At 49.5% G+C, this 26,513-nt stretch overlaps 1 protein-coding gene across 1 annotated transcript in view; it reads right to left on the bottom strand.

The window, feature by feature from the left end:
• Positions 1-18,438, bottom strand: part of LOC126520776 (uncharacterized) — a 171,600-nt gene extending 153,162 nt beyond the window's left edge. The window contains exon 1 of the mRNA XM_050169555.3: positions 17,544-18,438. Within this exon, the coding sequence (XP_050025512.3) occupies positions 17,544-17,575 (32 nt within the window). The 5' untranslated portion in view covers positions 17,576-18,438. The remainder of the gene's footprint in view (positions 1-17,543) is intronic.
• Between the last annotated feature and the right edge of the window lie 8,075 nt (positions 18,439-26,513).

Genomic DNA, 26,513 nt, shown 5'->3' with positions numbered 1-26,513 from the left:
AAAGGTGTTCATTATTCTCAGCTTATTGCGTTCTGCGAATTCTACTAGTCCTCTAGCGTTTAGAGAATCGACGCCGTAGTGGCCAATTGCCTGTTCACCCGCCTGCGTTTTCCCCACTTTTGCATTGTAGTCGCCCATTACTACTGTATACGGAGTTTGCACTTTTCTCATCGCTAACTGAACATCTTCATAAAACTGATCTACTTCCTCATCGTCGTGACTGGATTTTGGAGCGTAGGCTTGTACTAGTTTAATCTATACCTCTCATTAAGTTTGATTACGCCTTCTGCTACCCTCTCGTTAATGCTGTAGAATTCGTCAATGTTGCCAGCTGTGTCCTTATGGATTAGGAATCCCACCCCCGTATTGCTTCTTATCAGGGAGACCTCTATAGCGAAGGACATGGCCGTTGTTTAGCAATGTGTAAGCGTCACCAGTTCTTCTAATTTCAGTACGGCTGATATTATCCGAAATAACGTCTGATAGTTCCTCAAAGAGTCCTACTAAGCTAACCTCACTCGACAGAGTTCGGCTGTTAAAGGTTGACAGGGTCAGTTTCCATCGGCGGCCTGTCCGGACCCTGAGATTCTTTGCACGCTCTGCTGCGTTACAAGTCTGACCGCCGCCTTGGTCAGGTGCTCCGCAGCTGCTGGGGACAGCGCGCCGTTGGTAAATTGTAGATATCATCAGGGAGGTTGTGGCCGATTACTGCACCAGGGAGGCCAATTCCTGTTCTGGTGAGGGAGCGTCTTTGTTCAAGCTTGGTGGGCCTTCCTAAATTGGTTGTACCTGGATTAGTATAGCCCCATTCGCTCTAGGCATCTTTCGCCGGTGTCAGGCATCACTCCCAGCTTCAGATGTAGTGCACTGGAGAATGGCAAATTAGAAGAAAAAAAGTTGATAATAGAGGGTCAGAAAATTTGGTTATGGGTATTCATCGTGCGCTTCTTTTTCTATTTTTCTTCTTTTCTTCTTTTTTGCCTAGGCAGGACATAAGGCAGTATAATAGCAAGAGCTTGGTGGCGCAACCCAAAGGGGACGCTCATAGCGTCCATCCATCCGCCGATGAACCGCCATGTTCTGAACGTGTGGGCTTCCATGGAAGCTTCGCTACCAGGTATATTTACCTCGCTGCGGCTACACCCAGTCGCGTATTTCGAGCACGTGTCGTGTCGCCGCCGGCGCGCGTACATCCGCTGACTCAGATGTCGCCGACGCACGCACGTCGCTTCGAGAGGCGCCGCACGTGAGCGTCGGCCCAGCGTCGCGCTTGCTTCAGGGCACACTCTCCTCGCACGAGGCGAGTTGGGTCAATTAAACAAAAGAGCGCGCATGAGTGAGCGACCCACCCCCCTTCCGGCCCGGCAAAGAGCTTCCGCTGAGAATGAGCGACGATGCAGGTCGAGACTGCGGAATTTTCAACGCGTCGTTGAGTGGCAGAACGAGATAAGGTGCACGCCGACATCGAACGCGTGCACTGACTCAGGCCTCTTATCGCATACGGCACTGGAGCGTCCAGAAACATAATGCGCGAGAGGTCACAGGAGATGTGCGAATTACGACTCGTGGTTTTAATAGTCTCAATCCCGGTGTTATTCCTAGAATTTATTAAAGCACTCGAGCATTGGAATGGATTGAGGTACTAACGGGTCAAACCTATGTATGCAATCTGGCATGTTTGTCTGAGCTATGTGCTTGTTCATGCGTTCTATGGGTCTGACTCGGGCATTTGCGTCAAATTTTGTAACCACGGAATGTTCAGTGACTGGTTTTTCTGCTCCGTCACTCTGCACTCTAGTGAGATCGCGCGCACAATGTTTTCAAATTGATTTTAAGAGTGAGACTTGCGAATACAGCATTACCTAATAAATATGTGGTAACGTCAACGCGATAAAAAAAAAAAGTTTAAAAAGAAGCTCATCTTTCGGCTCTTCTCAGGGCTACGATATGCGTTACTATGACAACATGGCACGACATGTCAGTGTAAATAAATATATTAAATCATGAATGATCACTAAAAGGTAGATCCTTCGCACAGAGAAATGCACTGCGAGGAACGCTTGGCGCGTTGAGTCGTGCGGATGTGCTCCGTATGGGCTCCCGAGTTCTTGGTCTTTTCCGAGCGACTTTCTGTACCAGCAGACCCGGACCTGCTCCCACAAGGTCACAGAGAGTGCCTGGAACCCTGCCGCTGTTTTTCGAGGCGCAAGACCCCTTTTTACCCCTTTAGGGGCACTTTCGTTCACCCGCCGCAGCTAGTCGAGCTGGGCCTACTTCAGGCCTAGCGCGATTAGGGGCGCTATCGGCGTCGCCACCGGCCCCTCGAGCCGTCACCGACGCTGTCGCGATGGAGTACGCCGTAGACGGAGAAGAAATCTCCCCGGAGGAATATGAAGACCGAAGCCTATGGATACAGGCTGCCATCAAAGCCCATGATCGAGCTCGCCCCAAGCATGGGGACGCCAATGCCCAACAGGATGCGGCTATGACACCGACAGACGCCACCGGCAAGGCCGCCCAGACCAGTGGGGTGAACGCATCGATAAGACGCCGCCCATATAAAAAGAAGCCGCTCCCGCGTCTGCCAGAGAGCGACTACAAGATCGTACACCGGCCGAGAGGCGGACTTCGGCTCCGTGACCACACGGCCACTACACTACTGTACGCCCTGTGCCTGGACATCGGAGTGAACTTTGGGGAAATCAAGCAACACGACCAAGTAAGGATCAATCCTTTTAACAACTCCTTTACCGTGAGCACCCCTTCTATGGAACGCGCAGGGAAATACGCGGAAGTACAGCATATCAAAATCCTAGACCAAGTCTATTCGACGTGTGCATACGTAGCGGCACCGGACAACAGCATCAAGGGGATTGCGTATCACGTTCTAGAAGACCAAAGCCACGCCGAGATCGTGGACGACATCGTGAAGGTCAACCCACAGCTAGAGATTGTGGACGCAAGAAGGATGGGAAAATCATCAAAAGCTCTGCTCATCACTTTCGCAAACACCAAGAGAGTCCCGGACTCCATTCGATTCGGCGGAGGAATCCACAACTGCTACCTCTTCAGACCCAAAGTGGAAGCATGCTACAACTGCAGAAGACCGGGACATCGCTCGGACGTGTGTCCGGAAGAACGAAGAAATCTCTGCTACAGGTGCGGCAATGAGCATCCGGTCCAAGACGAGCCCACGTGCACGCCGAGGTGCATCCTGTGCAAGGGAGAACACTTCACGGGATCCAACCAATGCAAGATCAGATATGAGAGACCGCCCGCCAAGGGAAACAAGAAACGAAGTGGCAAGCCTCAAGTGGAATTTCAGCGACCGGAGGGACAGGGAGCGCAACCTGCGCACCCGACACAGCAGCAGCAACAGCGAGGCAGAAGCAGATCAAGAAACCGAGCCCAGTGTAACGACCGAGGAAAACGAGACCGCTCGGAGTCCTACCCGGCGCTACCGAACGCCTGGCGGGAAGGAGCACCACATCAGGTGAGCGGGACACCGCAATCCTCCCACGAGAGTAATGAAATTAAGGAACTTAAAGCAATCATACAAAAACAGGAAAGAATAATTCAGGAACTAATGAAGGCAATAACGCAACAGCAGCAAGAAAGTAAAACACATATTGCTCAACAGCCCGCGATCTTAACACAGGAACCGCGGAGGGCATCCCTCCCCCCGTCAAACGCATCCTCTAGGGCACCGTCACCTGCAAGAGGGCCACCGGCAAAAAAGAGGTTGATGGAAGACTCAGAGGAGCACGAAAAACGGAATCACGAGGAAGTAATGAGCCTATTAAGAACAGTGGCCACGAGATTAGATAAAATTGAGGAAAGGCAAAACAATATTGAAGCAAACATAGAAGCACGCTTCACAGCTATCAGAAACGAGACCAGGGAACAATATAAAACGTTAGCAGAACAAGTAAGAGTCCTTACAAACGCAGCAAAGGCTACAAACGAGCTAGTACATAAACATGACAGTCAACTGGTTAAGGTGATGGGCAAACTCTTTTCGGCCCCAGGACCCATGGCCTCCACCACAGCGCAATCCATCTCCCTCTCTAAAGCCAATCATGGGGAAGGGCCAGACAGAGATAAGAATATGGCAATGGAACTGTAGGAGCTTCCGCGGAAAGCGGGAGAACCTAGAGCTCCACATTCAAAACCTTGAAAAAGAAAAAATTCCCGATGTCATAGCCCTACAAGAAACCAGGAAAAAAGTAAAGGTTCGGGATTATAAAACATATGAAAATGGCAAGGAAGAAAAACCGCTCACGGCCTTCTTGGTCCATAGAAATCTAACTGCAATAGAGCACGAAATTCAATCGAACGGTGCAGACTGCCTCCTGATAGAGGTCATACCCCTAAAAAGAAGCGAGGCCCCGCTCTTCATTCTAAACATATATAGCACCCCCAAGGCGGAATCCTCCCCCATAATAAAAGCCATGAACGAAGCCAGAAAAATCAGTAAAACGAATCCCCTAATAGTAGTCGGAGATATGAACGCACAACACATGGCATGGGGTTACAGAACAAATTTTAAGAAGGGTACTAGCCTCTGGCAATATGTTCAGGACGAAGGATACACGCTCCTGACAGATCCGCTGGTGCCAACTAGGATAGGGAACAGTGTGCAAGCTAACACATGCCCTGACCTGACCCTATGCAAAAACATAGTAGATGCACAATGGCACAACACGAACGAAAACCTAGGGAGCGACCATTACATTATAGAGACCACTATACCCAGCAGTACGCTCAAGAAGGAAAGAAGAAGGGTGACACGAGTGGTAGACTGGGATAAATTCAGAGAAAGGAGACAGGGTAACGCAGATGGCAAGAAGATTGAAAACCTAAATGAATGGATTAACAAACTATTGAAAGACGCAGAGCACACCACTAAGACGATAGAGACAGCAGCCGAAAACAAAGCCGCTGATAGCAGATTATTACACATGTGGCAGGCACATAATAGCTTACAAAAAAGATGGTTGAAACAAAAACACAACAGAAAACTTAGAATTAGAATAGCCAAACTAGAAAGAGAAATCGAAAATCACTCTCAATACTTAGTTAAACAACAATGGGGACAAACATGTGATCAAATGAGCGGAAAATTGGGGCTGAAAGACACATGGCACCTTCTGAGACATCTTTTAGACCCAGAAAATAGCAGAGCCGCTCACCAGAAGGATGTAGCACGCATAATTCATGCAAGCCCACTTAATGACGAAGAAATGATAACGGAATTACAAAACCGATACATATGCACAACGAAAAACCTGACGCTTCCCAACTACAACGGCAACCCCAACCCTGAACTTGACGAAAACATAACGGTAGCAGAGGTAAAGGCGGCCATGCAGAAACTTAGAACATCCTCCGCTCCAGGAGCGGATGGGGTGACGAACAAAATACTAAGAAATCTAGACGAGGACTCTATTCAAGGGATCACGGCGTACTTTAACAAGTGCTGGAGGTATGGGTGGCTACCAGAGACGTGGAAACACGCCAAGGTAACTTTCATACCCAAGCCAGGCAAGAAAGTCGAACTAAGCAACCTCAGACCCATATCCCTAACATCATGCTTAGGGAAGCTATTGGAGCACGTGGCGTTATCTAGATTACAAGACCACATGGACAAGCACAATCTCTTTCCGCACACGATGGTAGGCTTCCGGCCCAACCTGTCTACGCAAGATATAATGCTCAGGCTTTCGGAAGAGGTAATAAACACACCGAATAACACCAACACTAAAGCAATAATGGCACTGGACCTCACCAAAGCCTTTGATAATGTCACCCACAATGCCATCATGAATGCCCTCTCCGACTTAAACGTGGGGGAGAGAATATACTCATACATCAAGGCTTTTCTAACCGGCAGAACGGCTCAAATAACATTCGGAAGCATCAAGTCGGATACACTACAATTAGGAAGCAAAGGCACACCGCAGGGGTCAGTGCTGTCACCCTTTCTGTTCAACATAACCCTCATACCCATGGCCAAGCTTCTTGCCGCCATACCAAACTTATCGTCGGCACTCTACGCAGACGACATCACCCTCTGGACAGTCAGGGGAAGCGAAGGTGATATTGAGAGCACGCTACAGACGGGAGTGAATATAGTGACCGGATGCGCCAGGAGAGTCGGGCTAACGTGCTCGCCACAAAAATCCGAACTCCTAGTTATCAGACACAGACCTAAGAAAAACGATCCCCCGGCACAATTGGATATTAGGGTTGATTGTACAAAAGTTCCAGAAGTACAAACCTTGAGAATTCTGGGAATGCACATTCAAAGCAACGGGAAAAACACAACTACACTAAACAAACTAGTCGCATGCGTTGGACAAACCAACAGGCTCATAAGACGAATAGCTAACAAACACCAGGGAATGAAAGAAACAGATTTGAGGAGGCTAGTGCAGGCTTTCGTGCTCAGCCGTATAGTATATTCTCTCCCCTATCTCAAACTTCAGGCAGCGGAAAAGAACAAGGTTGAATGCCTCATAAGACAATCGTACAAGGCAGCCCTTCATCTCCCTAAGTATACATCAACAGAAAGGCTGCTAATGTTAGGCATACACAACACGCTTCCCGAGCTAGTCGAGGCGCACAGAATCGCACAGTACGACAGGCTAACAAAAACACCCACGGGAAGACACATTCTAAGGACCTTGGATATCAGGCAAGAATGCATAGGGACGGATGCCGTGCAAATGCCTAGAGACATACACAAGTATCTGAGAATAGATCCAATCCCGAAAAACATGCATCCCGAACACCACGAAGAAAGGAGGAAGGCGAGAGCCAAAGCCCTTCACAGGCAATATTCAAACCATAAGGAGGCAGTCTGTACGGACGTTGCAGAGCTCTGTGATCACGATGCCTTTTCGATAGGCGTCGTGGGCATGGACCTAAAACCAATCTCAGCCGCCTCTGTGCGGAGCAAAAAGGCACACGAGGCGGAGGAAGCGGCCATCGCCCTAGCCATTATAAGCACTAAAGCAAACATGATTTTTAGCGACTCGAAGACAGCCGTTCGAAACTTTGCAAAAGGGAGGGTCCACAAACCCGCCAAACAAATCCTAAAACCGCAAAATTTCAACGCCAGACCAATTAGAATCATATGGGTTCCGGCCCACGCGTCGCATCCTGGGAACGAGGCGGCCCACAACTTAGCCCGAGGTTTCGTCAACCGGGCAGTGGGCGAGCCGGTCCTGAGGTCGGCCAGAGAGACCTTGACCACCTACCACGAGATCACATTATACTACAGAAACAACAGAGAGACGCTCCCGCCGCCGGACAAAAGCCTTAATAAACATCAACAAGTGGCCTGGCGGAAGCTACAAACTAACACCTTCCCCAACCCCTATATATACTCCAAGGCCTACCCAGGAGTCTACACCCCCGAATGTCAGCTCTGCGGGGTCACAAAGGCAGATTTAAAACACATTTTATTCGATTGCGACAATCTAAAACCGAAAAGAGAATGGCATCTCTCTAACGAGCAAGAGTGGGAGGATGCGGTGTCCAGCTCAGACCCAGCGGTTCAACTGCAGGCCGTCAGCTGGGCTTTGGAAGTCGCCGACAGACAGGGCCTCACTACCATAACAGGTGGCGCTAGAGGAACTGATCGGACGGCCACCTCACGCACCCTGGAAGCCCACTAAAGTTAACCAAATCTTTTCTGTTGACGAAATAAAGTTGTTACCACCACCACCTTCGCACAGAAAATATAAATCACAATCCGATGGATATGTATTGCAATGCATATTGACACGTGTACTTATATTTATCGGGCGACCACGTTTCGCCGCCTAACAAATCTTATCGCACAGCGCGGGACGCGCTTGCATGTATCCGAAGTTTCTGGAAAGTTATCGATGCTTCTATCCGCAGCCTGTTGTCGCCGAACCTTGTGTTATCTGATTTATTCGCCTGACGCGAATGGTGTAGAACTTTGTGGAAGGCACGCGGGTCCCAACTATTAGTCTGGAACATTCGACGATTCTGTATAAAAGCCGACGCGCTTGACCCGCTGATCAGATTTTCGACGATCGCCGACCGTGTTCGCCACTATCGTTGTGCTATAAGTGTAGCCTGTTTTGTGGGCACAGGTTCGCCCAATAAAAGTTAGTTTTGTCGTTCACAGTATTGCTACTGTATTATTGAACGTCACCACCACGTGACATCTGGTGGAGGTGCTTTACGTTCATGTACCGGAAGCCCCCGACAAGCCGTAATTCAAGCCCTTACCGCAAAGACAACACCAGCGCCGTCCCGGAACATCGAGCAAGCCGCCGGCTACAGCAGCTGCCCCCAGAACACGGAATTCTACCAGAGACGACCAAGAAGAGCGCCAGAGAAGTTCGTCCAGAGACGACCAAGAAGACAGCCCCAATGGCAGCCGGAGCAGCCCCAATAGTTCTGCAGCAGCCCAGGGAGCCACCTACGTTCCGCGGTTCCACATTTGAGGACCCGGAAAGCTGGCTGGAGACGTATGAGAGGGTCGCTAAGTTTAACAGTTGGGACAGCGACAACAAGCTGCGGCATGTCTATTTCGCATTGGAAGACGCCGCCAGGACGTGGTTCGAGAATCGGGAAGCCACCTTAACGACGTGGGACCTGTTCCGAAGCGGCTTCTTGCACACGTTTACAAGCGTCGTGCGAAAAGAGCGAGCCCAAGCTCTACTAGAAACCAGAGTGCAGCTGCCAAACGAGACGATCGCGATCTTCACGGAGGAGATGGCACGTCTTTTCCGGCACGCCGACCCGGAAATGTCTGAGGAGAAAAAAGTTCGCTTCCTGATGCGCGGCGTCAAGCAAGACCTTTTCGCCGGACTTATTCGTAACCCACCGAAGACTGTGGCTGAGTTTTCTGCAGAGGCATCGATGATCGAGAAAACTCTGGAGATGCGCACCCGGCAATATAACCGCCTGGGGCACACGCCGCAGTATGCAATCCAAGGACTGGGTTCGGACGACCTTCAAGAGACCATAAGGGCCATTGTGCGCGAAGAACTGCGCAAGGTCCTGCCTTCGTCGCAGCCTCAAGTAGCTTCGATCGCTGACATCGCGAAAGATGAGGTTCAGCGATCGCTTGGGGTTCCTGAGGTGCAACCTCAATTACCGCAGCCCCAGCCAGAAGCGATGACCTACGCCGCCGTCGCACGCCGTCAAGGTCCCCCTCCGCGACCACGCCAGGGCCCTGCAACGACGCAATTCCGTCGTCCGCCGCCGCCGCCGCCAGCACGCCCACCCGTCGCCCAGCGCACCTACGCGAGGAAGACGGACATTTGGCGAGCCCCCGACCACCGTCCGCTCTGCTATCACTGCGGAGAAGCCGGCCATGTGTATCGCCGATGCCCATACCGGGAGATCGGACTGCGAGGTTTCGCCGTCAATGCTCCGCGCCCGCAGCGAGGTGAACGCCCTCGCGATATCGCCGACTACCTCGCCGCTACTCAGTGGAGCTCTCGACGACCGTCGCGTTCGCCATCACCAGGCCGCTACCTGTCGCCGCAGCGCCGACCATACACTGGCCCAGCCCGGGGCCGGTCAGCGAGCCCGTATCCGGAAAACTAAAAGCAGCAACCGATGGAGGTGCGGTTGCTGTTCGTCGAACTGACGAAGATCCTCCGCCGCCGACGAAGACAACGAAGAAACCATCTCGACGACCTAATGACGACACGCCGCCGTCCCGACGAAGTCAGGAAGCCAAGACTACACCGACAAAAGACGACTTGACGACGCGACGTTCCAGCTTCAGTTCAACACGACGCAGCCGTGATCCGACGCCGAGACCTAACTGCAACGCAAGACAAAGAACCACCGATCTCGACGTGCTTCTCGACGGCCACGCAGTCACCGCCTTAGTAGACACAGGAGCCGATTACTCCGTCATGAGTGGACCCATCGCCGCCCAGTTGACGAAAGTTAAGACTGCATGGGAAGGCCCTCAACTTCGAACCGCTGGAGGACACCTGATTACGCCGACTGGGATCTACACGGCAAGAATTACCGTTCATGACCGGACTTACCCTGCCACCTTCGTTGTCCTCCAACAGTGTTCACGAGACGTCATTCTCGGCATGGACTTCCTGAATCAACATGGCGCAGTCATCGACCTGAAGTCGAAATCGATAACGCTGTCACAAGATCAAGCGATACCGCCGGAAAGCTGTAGTAGTCACCACGCCTTGAGTGTGCTCGAAGATCAAGTGAGCATCCCGCCGCGCGCCAGCATTATTATTTCCGTCGGCACTGAAACACCCGCTGACGTAGAAGGCGTCATCGAGGGCGACCAACATCTACTGCTCGACCGTGAAATTTGCGTCGCAAGAGGGATCGCTCGACTCCACGGAGGGCAAGTGGAAGTTATGCTAACCAACTTCAGCCAAGAGTTCAAGCACATCAACAAGGGCACGACAATCGCATACATCGAGGAAATTGTGGAAACCAGCAATGCCTTTGTCCTCTCGGATTCAGCCGCATCTACCCCGATGAGCATTGTCCCCGAACCAGACTTCGACGTGAATCCAAGTCTTCCTATGAGTAAGCAGCAACAGATCAGAAGTCTTCTCCGACGATACAAAGACTGCTTTTCGACGTCATCGAGGATTCGACAAACACCAGTTGCAAAGCATCGCATAATAACCGAAGAGAGCGCTCGACCACTCCGCCAGAGCCCTTACCGAGTTTCGACGCGAGAACGTGAAGCTATTAGGCAACAAGTCGACGAAATGCTGCGCGACGACATCATCCAGCCGTCGAAAAGCCCGTGGGCCTCTCCTGTAGTCCTGGTAAAGAAAAAGGACGGAACCCTACGCTTCTGCGTCGATTATCGTCGACTGAACAAGATCACGAAGAAGGATGTGTACCCCCTTCCACGGATAGACGACGCATTGGATCGGCTCTACAACGCTAAATACTTCTCGTCGATGGACCTCAAGTCTGGCTACTGGCAAATAGAAGTCGTCGAGAGAGATCGCGAAAAGACTGCCTTCATCACGCCAGACGGCCTCTACGAGTTCAAGGTCACGCCATTCGGACTGTGCTCGGCGCCTGCAACGTTTCAGCGCGTCATGGACACGGTGTTAGCCGGACTGAAGTGGCAGACGTGCCTTGTTTACCTGGATGACGTCGTTGTCATCGCCGGAAATTTCGACGATCACCTTAGGCGGCTTGCGACAGTGCTAGAAGCCATCAAGTCATCAGGGCTCACTCTGAAGCCGGAAAAGTGCCGCTTCGCTTACGATTAGCTTTTGTTCCTAGGCCACGTGATCAGCAAATCAGGAGTACGCCCCGACCCACAGAAGACAGCTGCCATCGCAAAGTTCCCGCAGCCAACCGACAAGAAGGCAGTGCGCAGATTCCTTGGCATGTGTGCCTACTATAGGCGCTTTGTCAAGGACTTCTCACGCATCGCGGTGCCGCTAACACATCTAACCAAATGTGATGTCGCGTTCAAGTGGGAAACGCCGCAGGCCAAGGCATTTCAAGAACTCAAACGACGCATGCAGTCGCCGCCGGTACTTGCACACTTCGACGAGGACGCCGATACCGAAATCCACACTGACGCCAGTAGCCTAGGCCTCGGTGCCGTCCTAGTCCAGAGGAAAGAAGGACTTGAAAGGGTGATATCGTATGCTAGCCGGTCGCTGTCAAAAGCGGAAAGCAACTATTCTACGACTGAAAAGGAATGCCTTGCCATCATTTGGGCTATAGCTAAATTCCGCCCTTACCTCTATGGCAGGCCATTCAAAGTCGTCAGTGACCATCACGCATTGTGTTGGCTAGCTAACTTAAAGGACCCTTCAGGACGGCTGGCGCGGTGGAGCCTCAGACTACAAGAATATGACGTCACGGTAATATACAAGTCCGGAAGAAAACACTCCGACGCCGACTGCTTATCGCGCGCCCCCGTCGATCCCCCGCCGCAAGACGACGAGGACGACGAAGCCTTCCTTGGGATAATAAGCGCGGAAGACTTCACTAAACAGCAACGAGCAGACCCGGAGCTAAAAGGCCTCGTCGAGTATTTGGAAGGGAACACCGACGTTGTCCCTAGGGCATTTAAGCGTGGGTTGTCGTCGTTCACGCTACAAAACAACCTGCTCGTGAAGAAGAACTTCTCACCAGTCCGCGCCAGCTACCTTCTTGTTGTACCGTCAGCGCTGCGTCCAGAAATACTGCACACCCTACACGACGATCCAACCGCTGGGCACCTCGGATTCTCCCGGACGCTGTCGAGAATACAGGAAAGGTATTACTGGCCGCGTCTGACCGCCGAAGTCGCCCGTTACGTCAAGACATGCCGAGACTGTCAACGACGCAAGACACCACCGACAAGGCCAGCAGGATTACTACAGCCGATCGAACCTCCTCGCCGACCATTCCAGCAGATTGGGATGGATTTGTTGGGGCCGTTTCCGATATCAACATCCGGGAATAAGTGGATCGTCGTGGCGACGGACTATCTCACCCGCTTTGCTGAAACTAAAGCTCTACCAAAAGGCAGCGCAGCCGAAGTGGCGAAATTTTTCGTCGAGAACATCCTGCTGCGACATGGTGCCCCAGAAGTCCTCATCACCGACAGAGGAACGGCTTTTACAGCAGAGCTCACCCAAGCCATTCTGCAGTACAGCCAGACAAGCCACAGGAGGACAACTGCCTACCATCCGCAGACGAATGGTCTCACGGAGCGCCTGAACAAGACCCTCGCCGACATGCTAGCAATGTACGTCGACGTCGAACACAAGACGTGGGACGCGATGCTGCCGTACGTAACCTTTGCGTACAACACGGCGGTGCAAGAAACAACACAGATCACGCCGTTTAAGCTGGTTTACGGCAGGAACCCGACGACGACGCTTGACGCCATGCTGCCGCACGTAACTGACGAAGAGAATGTTGACGTCGCTAGCTACCTCCAGCGCGCCGAAGAAGCCCGACAGCTCGCCCGCCTGCGGGTCAAGAACCAGCAGAGGACTGAGCCGACACTACAACCTCCGACGACGCTTTGTCGAGTACAAGCCCGGTGACCGTGTTTGGGTTTGGACCCCTATACGCCGACGAGGACTGAGCGAGAAGCTCTTGCGTCGCTATTTCGGACCGTACAAGATCATCCGACGTATTGGCGCACTGGACTATGAGGTCGTGCCAGACGGTATTTCGCTGTCACAGCGGCGCCGCTCACGACCTGAAATTGTCCACGTTGTGCGACTCAAGCCGTACCACCAGCGTTGACGAACTTTGGGACTTCGCGTAACTGACCTTTGGACTTGATTTCTTTTCGTTGTTTTGTTACTTATGTTTAATAAGTGTCCTTTTGTGTTTTCGCTATCTTATATTTGTAGCATCGGGACGATGCTTTTTAAGAGGAGGGTATTGACACGTGTACTTATATTAATCGGGCGACCACGTTTCGCCGCCTAACAAATCTTATCGCACAGCGCGGGACGCACTTGTATGTATCCGAAGTTTCTGGAAAGTTATCGATGCTTCTATCCGCAGTCTGTTGTCGCCGAACCTTGTGTTATCTGATTTATTCGCCTGACGCGAATGGTGTAGAACTTTGTGGAAGGCACGCGGGTCCCAACGATTAGTCTGGAACATTCGACGATTCTGTATAAAAGCCGACGCGCTTGACCCGCTGATCAGATTTTCGACGATCGCCGACCGTGTTCGCCACTATCGTTGTGCTATAAGTGTAGCCTGTTTTGTGGGCACAGGTTCGCCCAATAAAAGTTACTTTTGTCGTTCACAGTATTGCTACTGTGTTATTGAACGTCACCACCACGTGACAATATACAGGGTGTCCCAGCTAACTTTAGCCAGAGTTTAAAGATACGCAAATGCCACGTAGCTCGACAGAACAAAGATAATATTGTCTGCTGTCGCTGGGATGTACTCAATCTTTTTTCATTTCAGCTAATTAGATAATTAGTATTAATTAAGTAATCACTTTTTCCTAATATTATAGTTACATCAAAATTGTCAGTGAGAAAATTGTAGAGTGACATGAAAAACTCCCGATACAGCTTCTTGTTCTTAAATACGTACTACGTAAAGTGCTTTTCTGAGTGCGAAAGAAGCCCTGGAATACAAGCAAAGTGCCTCGAGCGGCCAGTAGCACGGCAGTTTTGCGTGCGTTTGCAGGCTTCTTTAACGCTTGGAAAAAAACTTTCATGTTGCACGTATTTGAGAAAGAGAAAGCTGTATCGGGAGTTTTTCATGTTGCTGTACAATTCTCTGATTGACAGTTTTCATATAATTATAATATTGGAAAAGTTGCTGAATTAATTCAGACTAATTACCTAATTAGGCGGAATGAAAAAAAAGAATCTGAGTATCTCCAAACGGTGGCAAAGAACATTACCCTGGTTTTGTCCAGCTACGTGGCATTTGCATATCTTTAAACTCTGGCTAAAGTTAGCTGGGACATCCTGCATATGCGGTGCGAATCTTCCATGAAGTCGTTAATGAAATGCTGTACAACTAAATACGATGCGTAGAAGTCTCTATTTTTTCCTCTATGTCACGTGTAATGTCATGCGATGTTTATGTACCGCACAGTTCACAGCTTTATTCCCATATGTTTACGTTTATTCGCGACCTCGTTCGAAAGCTGTGTCGAAACGCCGGAGGATGCGCAGTGCGAGACGTACGCGCAGTGACGTGGAGAGCACGTGACCGATGTCCGGCACTCGTCGAGGCTCGGAAGAACGGCGATGAGGAGGACGACCCACAATTATCGAAGAATTGGCCTCGCGCCACAGCGACATGCGCCGAATTGTCCAAGAATGAAGTAGCCCGAATGTTCTAAGAAATTAAATAATCCGTTGAAGAAGCCGCTGAGATTGCGGAGTGGGCACAGAAAGCGTCGCTTTAAAAGATATTGGCAACGCCAGACGCCCGTGCTAATTGCTTTGAAAATATTTCTAGCGGCAAGGGGCGTTGTTCAAAATTCTAAAGCGCACTCTATCGGCGCTGTGTGAAGAGCGATCGAGCTCCGTGTGGCAGCCAATGTCTGCACGAATGACGCGCGCGAAAATGTCACGCTGCGTCGTGACTCGCGCGCATGTATGTCGCCAAAATAAGCCAAACTCGCTCAGACTCCCTCACAAGATACTTTTTTTTTTTTACTTATAGGGCTCACTTGGACACACATTCGTTGAAATTTTACTCAGCCGGGCTTTCAAAACTGATTTATTTGAAAGCGTTTCTGGAGGCAAGTGTTCACGTTGGTCAACATTACGAAGCGCGCTGTGCCTCTGTCGTCTATGCAGGGTGTCTCAGCTACCCTGCATCGCGTTTTTAAGCAAGATGGGCCCTTCTACGCTAAGATAACGAAGTGCAAATTGTGTGCAGCAGAGTATAGTAGCCGACAATAATATTTTATTGATGCCATTCAATTTAATAGTTACTTGCAATTAGCAATTTTCTGTTTACTGCTCTGAATGATGTGCTGTCAATGAAGAATTTGTAGGAAATTGAAATAAACTTAAGGCTGGCGTGGCTTTCAGCCAGGCAGGTACTTTCTGCCCGTTTATTTTTTTCCAGCTGATAAAGCCCGCGCAAAATGAGAAATATCACATGACTAACCGTCCACCCCCGTCAAAAAACGGCGCCCTCAAACAAGCTGCGTATAGCAGCCAGTGCCGGCGCTCTCGCGCTGTCGCGGCCGGGCCACGACCGATCGCCCTCCGGCGGTGCTATTTGTCTGAGGGTGCTGCTTTTCGATGCATGCGACAGGACACCTCGCACCAAAGTGGGATGGTATCCATCCCGATGTCTATGCGGGCACAGTCATGCTTCCTGAGGCACTAGGGTTCAGAGATAACAATAGTCATGTAAATAAATATGCGGTGGAAATTAGCAAGAGGCGATTGGAGGATTGGTGGCTCAAAAGCAGATAGGTGGCATAAGGTTAAAAGGGTAGGAAGACGTATTTAAAGAAAATGGCGAATTTTAATAACTTCCAACACAGTGGAACAAGAATAAAAAGCTGTGCATGGTGGCAACTGCCATCACCCCGTTTCAAAGGGGACGCTCCTACTTTCCATCCATGCGGCCGGTTGGTCACGTGAGGCGGAAAAAATAAATGGGCAAGAAAGTACCTGGACGAAAACGTGCCACCTGTTAGTTTCTTTCATTTCTATAGATTGTTTATTGTCAGCGTGCCATTCGGAGCAGTAATTAAAAAGTTCGCCATCTGCCATTAACAATTAAATTGAATGGCATGAGCAAAAATTGTACTGGCGGCTGCTCTATAGACGACGCATAGAATGGCCCGTGTTTTTTTTTTTTTTTTACGCGATGCACGATAGCTGGGACACGTGCAGTGCAGCTGACTTGTGTGCCCGAATGATGCGGGAGAAATGCAATACTGTCCTGTATAAGCCATCGGGAACGCGAGTGCTTTTTTCCTTGAATATTACACCCACGTACTTTTTCCGAAGCGTAGCTCCAACCGCCTGGGTGATATGCGCCAATGAGATTAAGCAGGACGCTTGTGGGACCTGTGTACATTCATCGTATTAGATGTATACGGTGAGATATGTATTTGTTCAAAATTAGATTGAGTTCGTTATCAACCTCTTCTGCGCTAAGGGCGAGTGATACAGTTGCCTTCTTCGAAGTCACGGTGCGCTTGGACGTTTCTTCACCCGAATTAAACAATTATAGACGTGGTACTTTCTAGCTAGCCACGTTTGGAACTTGCAGTTTGTTGTGACCATTGCAGGGACGAGTTTCGAGCTTCTGGCAAGTCTCGCTTGCGTGGGCGCGGCCCGGCGATTTCCTCTCAGAGCCAGGAGGAATCACGTGTCGCACGGAGAACAACGGAGGCACGCTTCGCTTCCGGCACCATAAATATCGAGGTTCATATAATAAATTTATAATTAATCAATTTTAAATATTCAATTAATAAATAAATATAGGCTGTTTCTGCAACAATGCGTAAATCTGCAACCCAAAACTTGCACCCCCCCAAAGAAAGAACAAAAAAAAAAAACTGCAACCCAAACAGAAGTATTAGGAACAGCCATCAGAAAATAACAAAGCAACTGCTTTTACCGCGATAACGAAAGCTGTCGCAATGCATCAGTCATATAAAACTTTGATGGTTCTCCCCATCCCGCTCCCCCAAAAAAGGAAAGGGGGCGGAGAGAATTAAATGTGCCAGACGCCCATTTTCATTGACCAACTAGCCCATGAACTCGTGCTCAAGTTTATGCGGAAACTTGTGAAAATGAGGGAAATAAAACGGAGAACTAGTTAGCCATATAGAATTTTGAAGTTCATTGCGACGTTTATCGCGATTACTTCTAGCCTATTGGAAGCCAACGTGTGGCCAAAGTGCACCCGACGCGGTGGCGTCGCGCTGCTGGGCGTTTCTGACTGAGCGTGTAGCGACGGCAGTGTTTAGCACGGCTCGAAATTTCCGTCCGCCTACTTGCTCGCTCAGTCCTCGCAGTTCGACCGAAGAATCATCGAAAGCAGATGCGTGCCACCGTCTCGAGTCTTACCAGTTGCTGATGCACGCAGAGGCGGCCGGCATGACGAGCTGCTCGGGACCCTCGACGCGCACATCGTTGGCGGTGGGGAAGGTGAGGTAGTTGACGACCACGTCCGAGGCCTGGTACAGGAAGCCCAGCACCAGGCCCACGTACACGAGCGCACGCAAGAACCGGAAGCGTTGGCGCCAGGCGGATTTTCGTTGGCCACGTCTGTCGCCCCTGAATTGCGTCACACGAGTCCCATCAATGTCGATCTACTGATCAGCGCTCTAAGCGCAGTAGTGGAGCGGGGCAATTTGAGGGAGCGAACTCGTTATGTCCTGTGTGAGTGCCGCCCCTGCCGTGTGCCTACGCCCATGGAACGATGGCACGCAATCTCGAAGACCGCCGCTACAAGGGGAAATGTTTCTCACGAAATTGATAGCGACAGATCCAAAAGCGGCGTTGTTGCGTCGTCAGCGTTGAAACAAAAAAGTGCATTGCAAATGTTGAAGGGCCGCAGTGCTGACATCTCGGCGAATTTGTTCTAAATTGTGTGAATTGAAGGCGTAGACGACAGCTTGCTCCGCGTTTGCCTCCACTGCTGCCGTCCGCACCCTAACGGCACTACAAATATTCAGAAGGAGCCACACCATTGGAATTCCCGTGTCCCGCGGAGTTACCAGTGGGAACTGTTTGGTAGTCCTATAGTAGCACGCATGCACGCAAGGAGAAACGGGGGTATTCATCGAACATTGCTGCCGCGCAGTCACCAACTAGTCTGTGGATAGAGCACCACCATTTTGAATCGCAACGTGATACTTGCACGTATCGAGAAAGCTGAACATAAAAACGGTTGGCCATTGGTATGAGCAATTCCTGACATTGAGCCCAGACGGCAATGAATAATATGTATTGAAATGACAAGGAGCGAAACCACAGGCTAACAAGGTAGAAATCAATGGGCATTTTTACTTCAGTCCATCACTCGCCAAGTTGTGACGTCCACAGAGGTTTCAAATAGCTTGGTCAGCAGGACCATTGCCAGGTTCGCTCGTGGAAGGGACATGGTGCATGGAACACCTCTTTCCCTTACTTACGTTCCCGTCTTTTCCACCGCAAAAAGAATATGAACCAACTAGCTCGCATTATGGTATCGGGAAAGACACACCGGGATATCGAGCCAGGCCTCCTGTGGTGTGGTCTGGTTGTCTACACTTGTTTTCCTTTCACCACTTTCTCTACGGCTCCACAAAACCAACAAGATAAGTGCTGTCTCAATCGCTTACGGCGTATTAAGAGTTACAATCGCAACTTGATATTGTCGGCGGCCCCAAGACATATTTGCGAGAATTTCCTCTTACCTTCGTGATTCGTCTTTGAGCTATTCGTAACTAAATATTTGAGTCTTATTCTGGCACTTTTCATTTTTCTCATATAACCAGGATAATTAAAGAAAATATATTTCTATAGATATATATTGACAAACGATCATCAGTAACACGATTTTTAACATGTAGCGATTCTCTAAACATTTTAAACATCTTGCTGAGCCATTTCCAGCCTTGTTACTTTTTTTTAGTGGCGGTAACACTGCTAACGATCACTTGATGATCACTGCGGTGCGAGGCTACTACGCGGCGTAGTCTAATTATCATCAGCTCGGGGTGGTTGGTCCTCCGTTCTGACACGGCTCGCGGTTTTCCCCCACGCGAAGAAAATATTTCGAGCGTACAGCCAAGTTACCAACCCACGAACTCACATTCTTGACAAAATTGCACAATGTGTCATAAGTAGAAGGAGCTAGATCGATGCACCCTGGATGTCCCCTGGTCTCGACATATATAGTTTCTGCGCAACTTTCACTATACCTGTGTGTATTTGCGTATATTTTGCCTCGAACACGTAGAAGCTCTAGACGCCTTATCTAAAATTTCTGGCACAGCGACTTCTGTGGACAGCGCGACCTGCACCTGCCTCGGCACACGCTGTCCTCGGAGTCAAGTAGCGTCACTCACTCAGTTGTCGTCGCCATAACCTCTGCGCGTCTCGGCTGCACTTGCTCCACCGATGGACTTGGCGCATTGACGGTGGCCGCGCCACCCGAATCCTCGCGACGGAAGGGGAGAGGGGGGCTGCACTGCACTGCGTTACAGGCGAGGCAGTTCGAACGACCGCGCAGACGCCCGCAGGCGAACATCCAACGCGTCGCCACTGCATCAGCGAAATTAAATTGCGTCGCCGTATCGAGCTATCGTGCGTACGCGCAAAACGCGTCTCCCTGATTGAGCTGGCGGCGAGGCCCACATATCGCCGGCTTGCGTGCCTCGACGAATGTCCGAGTTCGCAAAGATTGCCTGCCGCGACAGAAGACAACCGTGCGTGGTCGGACGCAATTGCCCTCTGTTTTCGTGTTGTTCGACGGAGTAGATTCGCCTGCTAATACAGCTCGTGCGCCGCTCATTAAAGCGTGTTTTATGTTCGACGACTTTTATTGCTTTGGCTCGTGGGGAGGCGCTGCTCCTTAAAGGAGTGACAAAAAACAGACAAATAAAAGGCGCGCCGCTACGCAGAGTGTTGCATTTTTTGTTATTCCCAAGCGGCTCTTGTGGTCTATGCCGGCAAAGCGGAGCACGAGTCTCCTCCGTTGCACGATTCTTTTAGTGCGCCGTGCGAAAGTGCGCTTGGCCCCAGGACCGAGATGCTCGCCAGCTCGAAAGGATTTGCCTTATTTTCTACATCAGCCTCAAGGCATAATCGTATAGGTTTGCACTATACGTATCGTCGTCGCCGAGGTCACAATCTGCCTTGATACCCACACCGATATCCCTATGCGTGCGTAATGCACTTTCTTAGGACAACTGCTGAGCCCATATGAATGACAATTTTCTCGTTTAAGAGAGAAGGCGTAATTCTACCGGCGACAGGCCGCATATTATCTATGTACCACCTTCATTTTTGTTACAAGAATTGCGGAATTTCAGTAAGTTAAGAAAATTGAAGTACGAAGTTCACAAATCCGTAACTCTGCGTAAACACAACGTACGTTAGTTCTGTAGATAGAGTATTTGAAGCGGACAGATATGATATACGATTTTACATCTTAAGTGAAACCGTTACAATGTTTACGAGGGTTCAGCACAATTGCTGTTCACAAGGCATACTTTGCTTTAATACATAAAATGTGAACGCTTTAGATATCTTAATGGACGCAGTTAACAGAGTTGTGATATCATTTCTTTATTAAACATGATGCTCATTAAAAAAAAATCTTGCAGTGGTCAACAACTTTTGCAAAACGTTTCATGACTTAAATAAAAAAGTTGGATCCGTATTCACAAAAAGTTCTTATGCGCTAGAAGTGTTCGTAAGAGCAAATGCAAACCAATCCCGATGCTGGACATAGAGTATAATAGCGAAGACAGCTAGTCAGTTGCAACGGTCACTTGGGCACGACAGAATTTGTGCAGTCGTACAATGTTTCCTTGCTTTGTACAGTCATACATATTACGTAGCCCAATAGGGGCAAGAACAGAATGAAAAAAAGAAAAAATACGGAGGACGCTTCAAAGATCTCAGACTGCTTGTCACGCTTCCCGGCAAGCGCAGCTTTCTTGCTGATGCGCGGAGACTAGCGCCATCTGGATGGGGCTGTTGCAAGGAACCAAGCGGGCCGCGCATCTCCATGAAGGGTGTGAACGCTGGAAAAGGGGGGTTTGTGTTTGAGTTTCCGCGCAACAGAATTATGTTCTCTGGTATATTCAAATTACAATCCAGCGCTATCGTGGCTGTAGGCTGTGTTTAGGTCATATTTTACCATTTTTCTTACGCATTTTACTTTGAGCAATTCTTATAGTTCAGTAACGCCTGTGCGCCACGCGGAGGGCTTGCGTGGTTTTTGTTCGCACTGATTTCTCGCAACATGACGTCCGGCGTGAACACCAGAATTTATTTCAACGCGAGGCCCTTAACTCTATGGCGTTAAAACATGATGCACACAGGGTCATAACTTATAGCACTTTTATTGCGAAAATAAGTCATCATATTTTAAGCATAGCAAGGGAAGTACTGTGCATCTTTCAAAATGGAGTACTTTCGGAGCACACTACGCTTGCGTTGCCTCTCAGAAACGCAAATTCTTAAGTTGACAGTACGAGTGATGTAGCACTATAGTACATGTGCCCTGTAAGTACGAAAGGCTGCATATTGCGAGCTTCCATAATCAATCGCGTCAATTCATTCGAGATTTTCTTTTTTTGTGTGTGATACTGTGTACTTATGGAACAAGGCTTCGAATCCGTATCTTTGCAATGTATGGCTGATGTATAATACGGGACTCTAGTGATACCATAACCGTCTAATTATTGTGCGTGAATACAGAGCCCACAACACAGTTGTTCTCAACTTCGCGTGGGATTATTTTTAGCAGTGTACGAACGAGGATTCTCTGCTTGGATACACCATTCTATGGAATGTGCGTGAATGTGTGCGTGTGCGCGTATGTATGCGTGTACATGTGTGTGCGCATGTGCGTGCGTGTGTGTGCGTGCGTTCATCTGTATGCGTGTGTGCGTGTGCATGCGTGTGTTCATGTGTTCATTCATGTGTGTGTGCGTGTGTGCGTGCTTTCGCGACTGAAACTGATTCCTGCAACGGCCAAATGCCTCGAAATTCGCACCTCCGTTTTATTTTCTCGTCCCTTAGCATGGACCGTCATAAACTTTATAAGTGAGCAATTGCAGACGCCCATCCGAACCCATGGACGCATGCATATTTGTTTCTTTTCGAAAACGTATTTGGTTCTTGGACACATCTAGTATTTCTATCCCCTGCGTTTCCTCACAGATGCCCTTCAAGGAAAAACACGGGAAAAGAGAGGAGGCTAAGTTTATCTCCCCAGACAGCGTCGCAAACTCCCTGGTTCGTCTGCAGCGCGTCACGCGGCGCCCGCGACAACGATAAAACGATCGCGCAACGGGCGCCGCCTCGGCCGTCCGTGAAGAAACATTGCGTCTCCACGTTGGAGCAATGCTTGGTGATTGCGAGAGGTCTGTGCCGTGAATGATGCACAGAGCCGCGTGGCTGTTCTTGCGTCGCCGTTTGGTTCTTTTAATAGTTTGCGAGATGGTAGGGCGCGTCCTCGAATGTTTTAATTAGCTGCCTCGAGCTGCCTCAAAGCGGTGCCGCCAGCGAAGAAGGCTTCGGCGCCGCAGGCTGTTATACAACGGAACTCTTCTATGGCCGACTCTCACTAGTTGCGTGCACTCTGTGCCAGTGATGGCGTGAGCTCAATTAGGAGGAAGAGCTCGACCGAGCTCTGCAGAATTGGTGGATCACCCTCAGTCGGATACTCTGCACCCTTCGCGTGAAGTGCATTCCCGCCTAATAAGACGCGATGAACAAATGTGCCGTGGGCGCGCCTGTGTACTACGGCCGGCACGGGCTGCATGTGCAAGTCAAACACTGCGGCGGCGGGCTACAGCCACGTTGTTGCTCGAAGAGTTTCTACATAAAGCACGTTGTCACTGACACGGTCTGCACGTGAGAACACGTTGACGCTAACTTTGATTACGCTGGAACGTGTATAGAATGCCTGCAGACGGATTAATTATGCGACAGAAATGGCAGCTCCGTAAAGAAGGCACTCTTGCTACACGGCAGAATATTTTTCAAGATAAACATTGTTCTTCGAGCAGGTTCGTTATCTTCTGCATTGACACTGAGTTCTAGAGTCATTAGGCAACTGTTTACACGGATGGAGAAAGTTGCGACCACACAGAGAAACTGCGCCTCGAGGCATAGAGGCTCCGTACGAAGGTTAGACAGAAAAATCAGCGTCTGTGTCGCAATGACCGGAATTCCGAGAACATCATCATTAATGGCCCATTTTATGTCCACTGCAAGACGAAGGGCTTCTCTAAGCGGACTCGTCACCCCTGCCTTGTGTCAACCAATTCCATCTTCCTAAAATGCGACAGCGCAAATGTGCCCTGACGAGGGAGCTGACAAGACAGCCTAGTGATAAGAAGGAGGTGTAGCTGCCGCGGGAATTTGCGCGTTGTTGCTCCTCTATAGGACCACGTCCGGTTATGATATAGAGGCGCAGATGGTAGCACTTTTTCCCGTCCCGATCTTATCTGCACCCTTATCTATTTCTGTAGAAGTGTACAATATGAAATTGTAATTTGGGCTGTACAAATGCAAATGATATTTTAACGAAATTCGAAAAATTCTGCTTTTCCCTTTTAACAGCAGCGAACCTTTATATATCGCATTTCCTCGCAGACAAGACACATTTATGTAAGTATAACATTCTACTGAGCAAACTAGAAAAATGTTTTATCCGGAATTCGGAATTCGCCATATAGCAGGTATACATCACTTCCAAACTATTAAGGATGCAATTTGCTTTCTCGCTAAACAGACAAACAAACAAAAACGTTTTCCCACGAACAGTCGCCAGTGTACTACGACGTGGGCGTTAATTGCTTGCAGTACTACATTCTATATATGTTATACCCCTTAAATGGGGCACTTGACACACACACACACACACACACACACACACACACACACACACACACACACACACACACACATATATATATATATATATATATATATATATATATATATATATATATATATATATTTATATATATATATATATATAAATATATATATATATATATGTATATATACATATATATATATATACATATATATATATGTATATATATATATACATATATATATATATGTATATATATATATATATATATATATATACATATATCACTGCATTACTTTGCAATAAGCCCGAAGTGATACGAATGCAAGTACTTTCCACGATTCCTACTCTAGCACTCTAGCGTGACCCATAGATTTGTATGGAGCCTGATCAAATAGCTTAGAACCTTCAATAACAGCTGTCTTGCAAGATCCGTAAAATTCAGCGCGCTCATTTTGTTTTGTTCTTTTAGATTGCCTTAGTTGCTGCCGACAAACACCATACGCTATACAGCAACGTAATTTTCTTTTTCCGAATCGAATTCAAACGTATTAAGATGAAGGGTATATCGAGCTCCTCTCCGCTTTTCTTCATTATATTGCCAATACGCGGAGAAACAAACAGAGCCAAGCCACTGCTGTGTTGCACGCAACAAGCTCTTCGGAGAGGACCGCCGGGCCCGGTCGTGAGCGATCCTCTCCGCACAGCCGCACTCCGTAAGTGGACGCCAGTGTGTGTGCGCACCAACCTCCTCGCTGCTGCTGCAGCTGCACTTCCTCAGGCGCACCAATGGAGGCGTTGGACCACACAGACTGCGGGTGCTGTCACTGCTCTGTTTGGAAAAGCAGCGGGTTCGCCAAAGCTCCCTCTGGCTGTGTTTGCTTTCCTTTCTTGTCGCCCTGTCCAGCCACGCTCGCCGGCCGAAGGGAACGAGGCACGGAGCTGGCGCACGCATGCACACGTGCGACGCCGCTTTGCTCTGTCGCGGATTAAGGAGCTTCTGCGGCGCTGTTTTGTCTTCTCGTCCGCGCCGCGACAACAGCCTCAGAGAAGTCGCGCTGTGATAACCCACTGGGTCTCGCAGCGAACGGCCACGATGCAGACCGTAATATTTGAAGGTTGAAAGGGAAGAGGAAAAAAGTTACCGTACCGTTTCACTTCGCGAACGCGGGTCAGGCGCAAGCGTGTGGTTGCTATTCCCTATTCGTGCATTGCGCGTAGGATGTTTTTAAAATGCTTCGATTGTGTGTAAGAGTGGCGGTTTTTTCAAAGCCTATTTTTTATTTTGTATATTTTATGTCCGTTTTTCAATTATTATAAAGTGTGAAGTGCCATCAGGAAAGACGGCAAGCCACTGTAAGGAAATGCGCAGACTTTATTCCAAACTTTTTGGTAATTCACTATTCACGCTATTCATTTCCCCCTTCTCCTTCTTCCTTTTCTGAAGTCTCCTGGCACGCCAAGCTCGCGCGTTCTGCCGGACTTGTTCAGCTCGAAGCCGGCACTTGGCGACGACTTCGGGCTCGGTCGACTCGCGCATGGCCTGCCGCCGCTTGCGTCGCTGCTCCGTCCTTCTCGCTAGGCCTCTCGATCACGAGACTTTCGTGCCCCCCCCCCCCCTCTCTGCCGCGCGGTTGAGGTATCCTCTACTGACCGACAGTTACTGCGCTGCACTTTACCCCAATTTTTCCACCTTCCCATCGTAAGAATTTCCGTAAACCCGGTACGTCCATTGCGCACACAGAACCCGCAGCAACTGCCAGAGGAGGAGGTCAACATGGAGGTCAACCAAGCGTCCGCCTACCCTCCTTCTCCGCGACGCTTCTCCTCCTTTCTCCTTCGCCGCTTCGCTCAACGCCACCTAGACTTTCCTCTAGGTGGCGTTGCTATGCCGCGCGCTTTAAAATTCCTGAATGATCTAAAAGTAACATCTCCTTTCTCCTCCTCCTATGCCGACGCTCCTTCTTTCGGCTCCTCCTGGGCGCCGACAGTGGCGGCACCTAGGCCGGGTACACCTAGCAGACGCTCCCAACGTTCACTCTTTTGGCGCTCAGTGCACTGCGCGCCTTAAGGATTTAGTTGTTGCGTTTATGACAGGAGAGGTTCATAAATGAGTTACTCCAATAACTGCCGGGATCCACATAGCACTGCTTTATCGAAGCTCCTTCCTCTGCGATCACTTCGATTGCGGTGTCAACGGTGGAGGTGGTGTGCGCAAGTGAGCTAACGGAGTGTTTTTTTCTCGAATGGCGCCTTTTGATCACCTTCATTTGAAATTCAACGCCAACAAGAGAAATTGGAGCAACATACGCTTTCTATGTGTATATTTACATGTTACTTTTTTAAAACACGGACGTTGGGTCTAGGCTTTATATGAACCGATGGTGGTATACTACTTCCATAATATATTCTGTCAAAGGCGCGTTTGCTCGTACTACAAAAGGGCTTGGTAATGCATTGGGCTTTAATTTGTTGATGCCGTAATTCCG

The sequence above is a fragment of the Dermacentor andersoni genome, chromosome 3 (genome assembly GCF_023375885.2).
Source record: "Dermacentor andersoni chromosome 3, qqDerAnde1_hic_scaffold, whole genome shotgun sequence".
Taxonomy (NCBI): Eukaryota; Metazoa; Arthropoda; class Arachnida; order Ixodida; family Ixodidae; genus Dermacentor; species Dermacentor andersoni.
The sequence above is the reverse complement of the archived record's forward strand: the minus strand, read 5'-3'. Positions and strand labels throughout refer to the sequence as shown.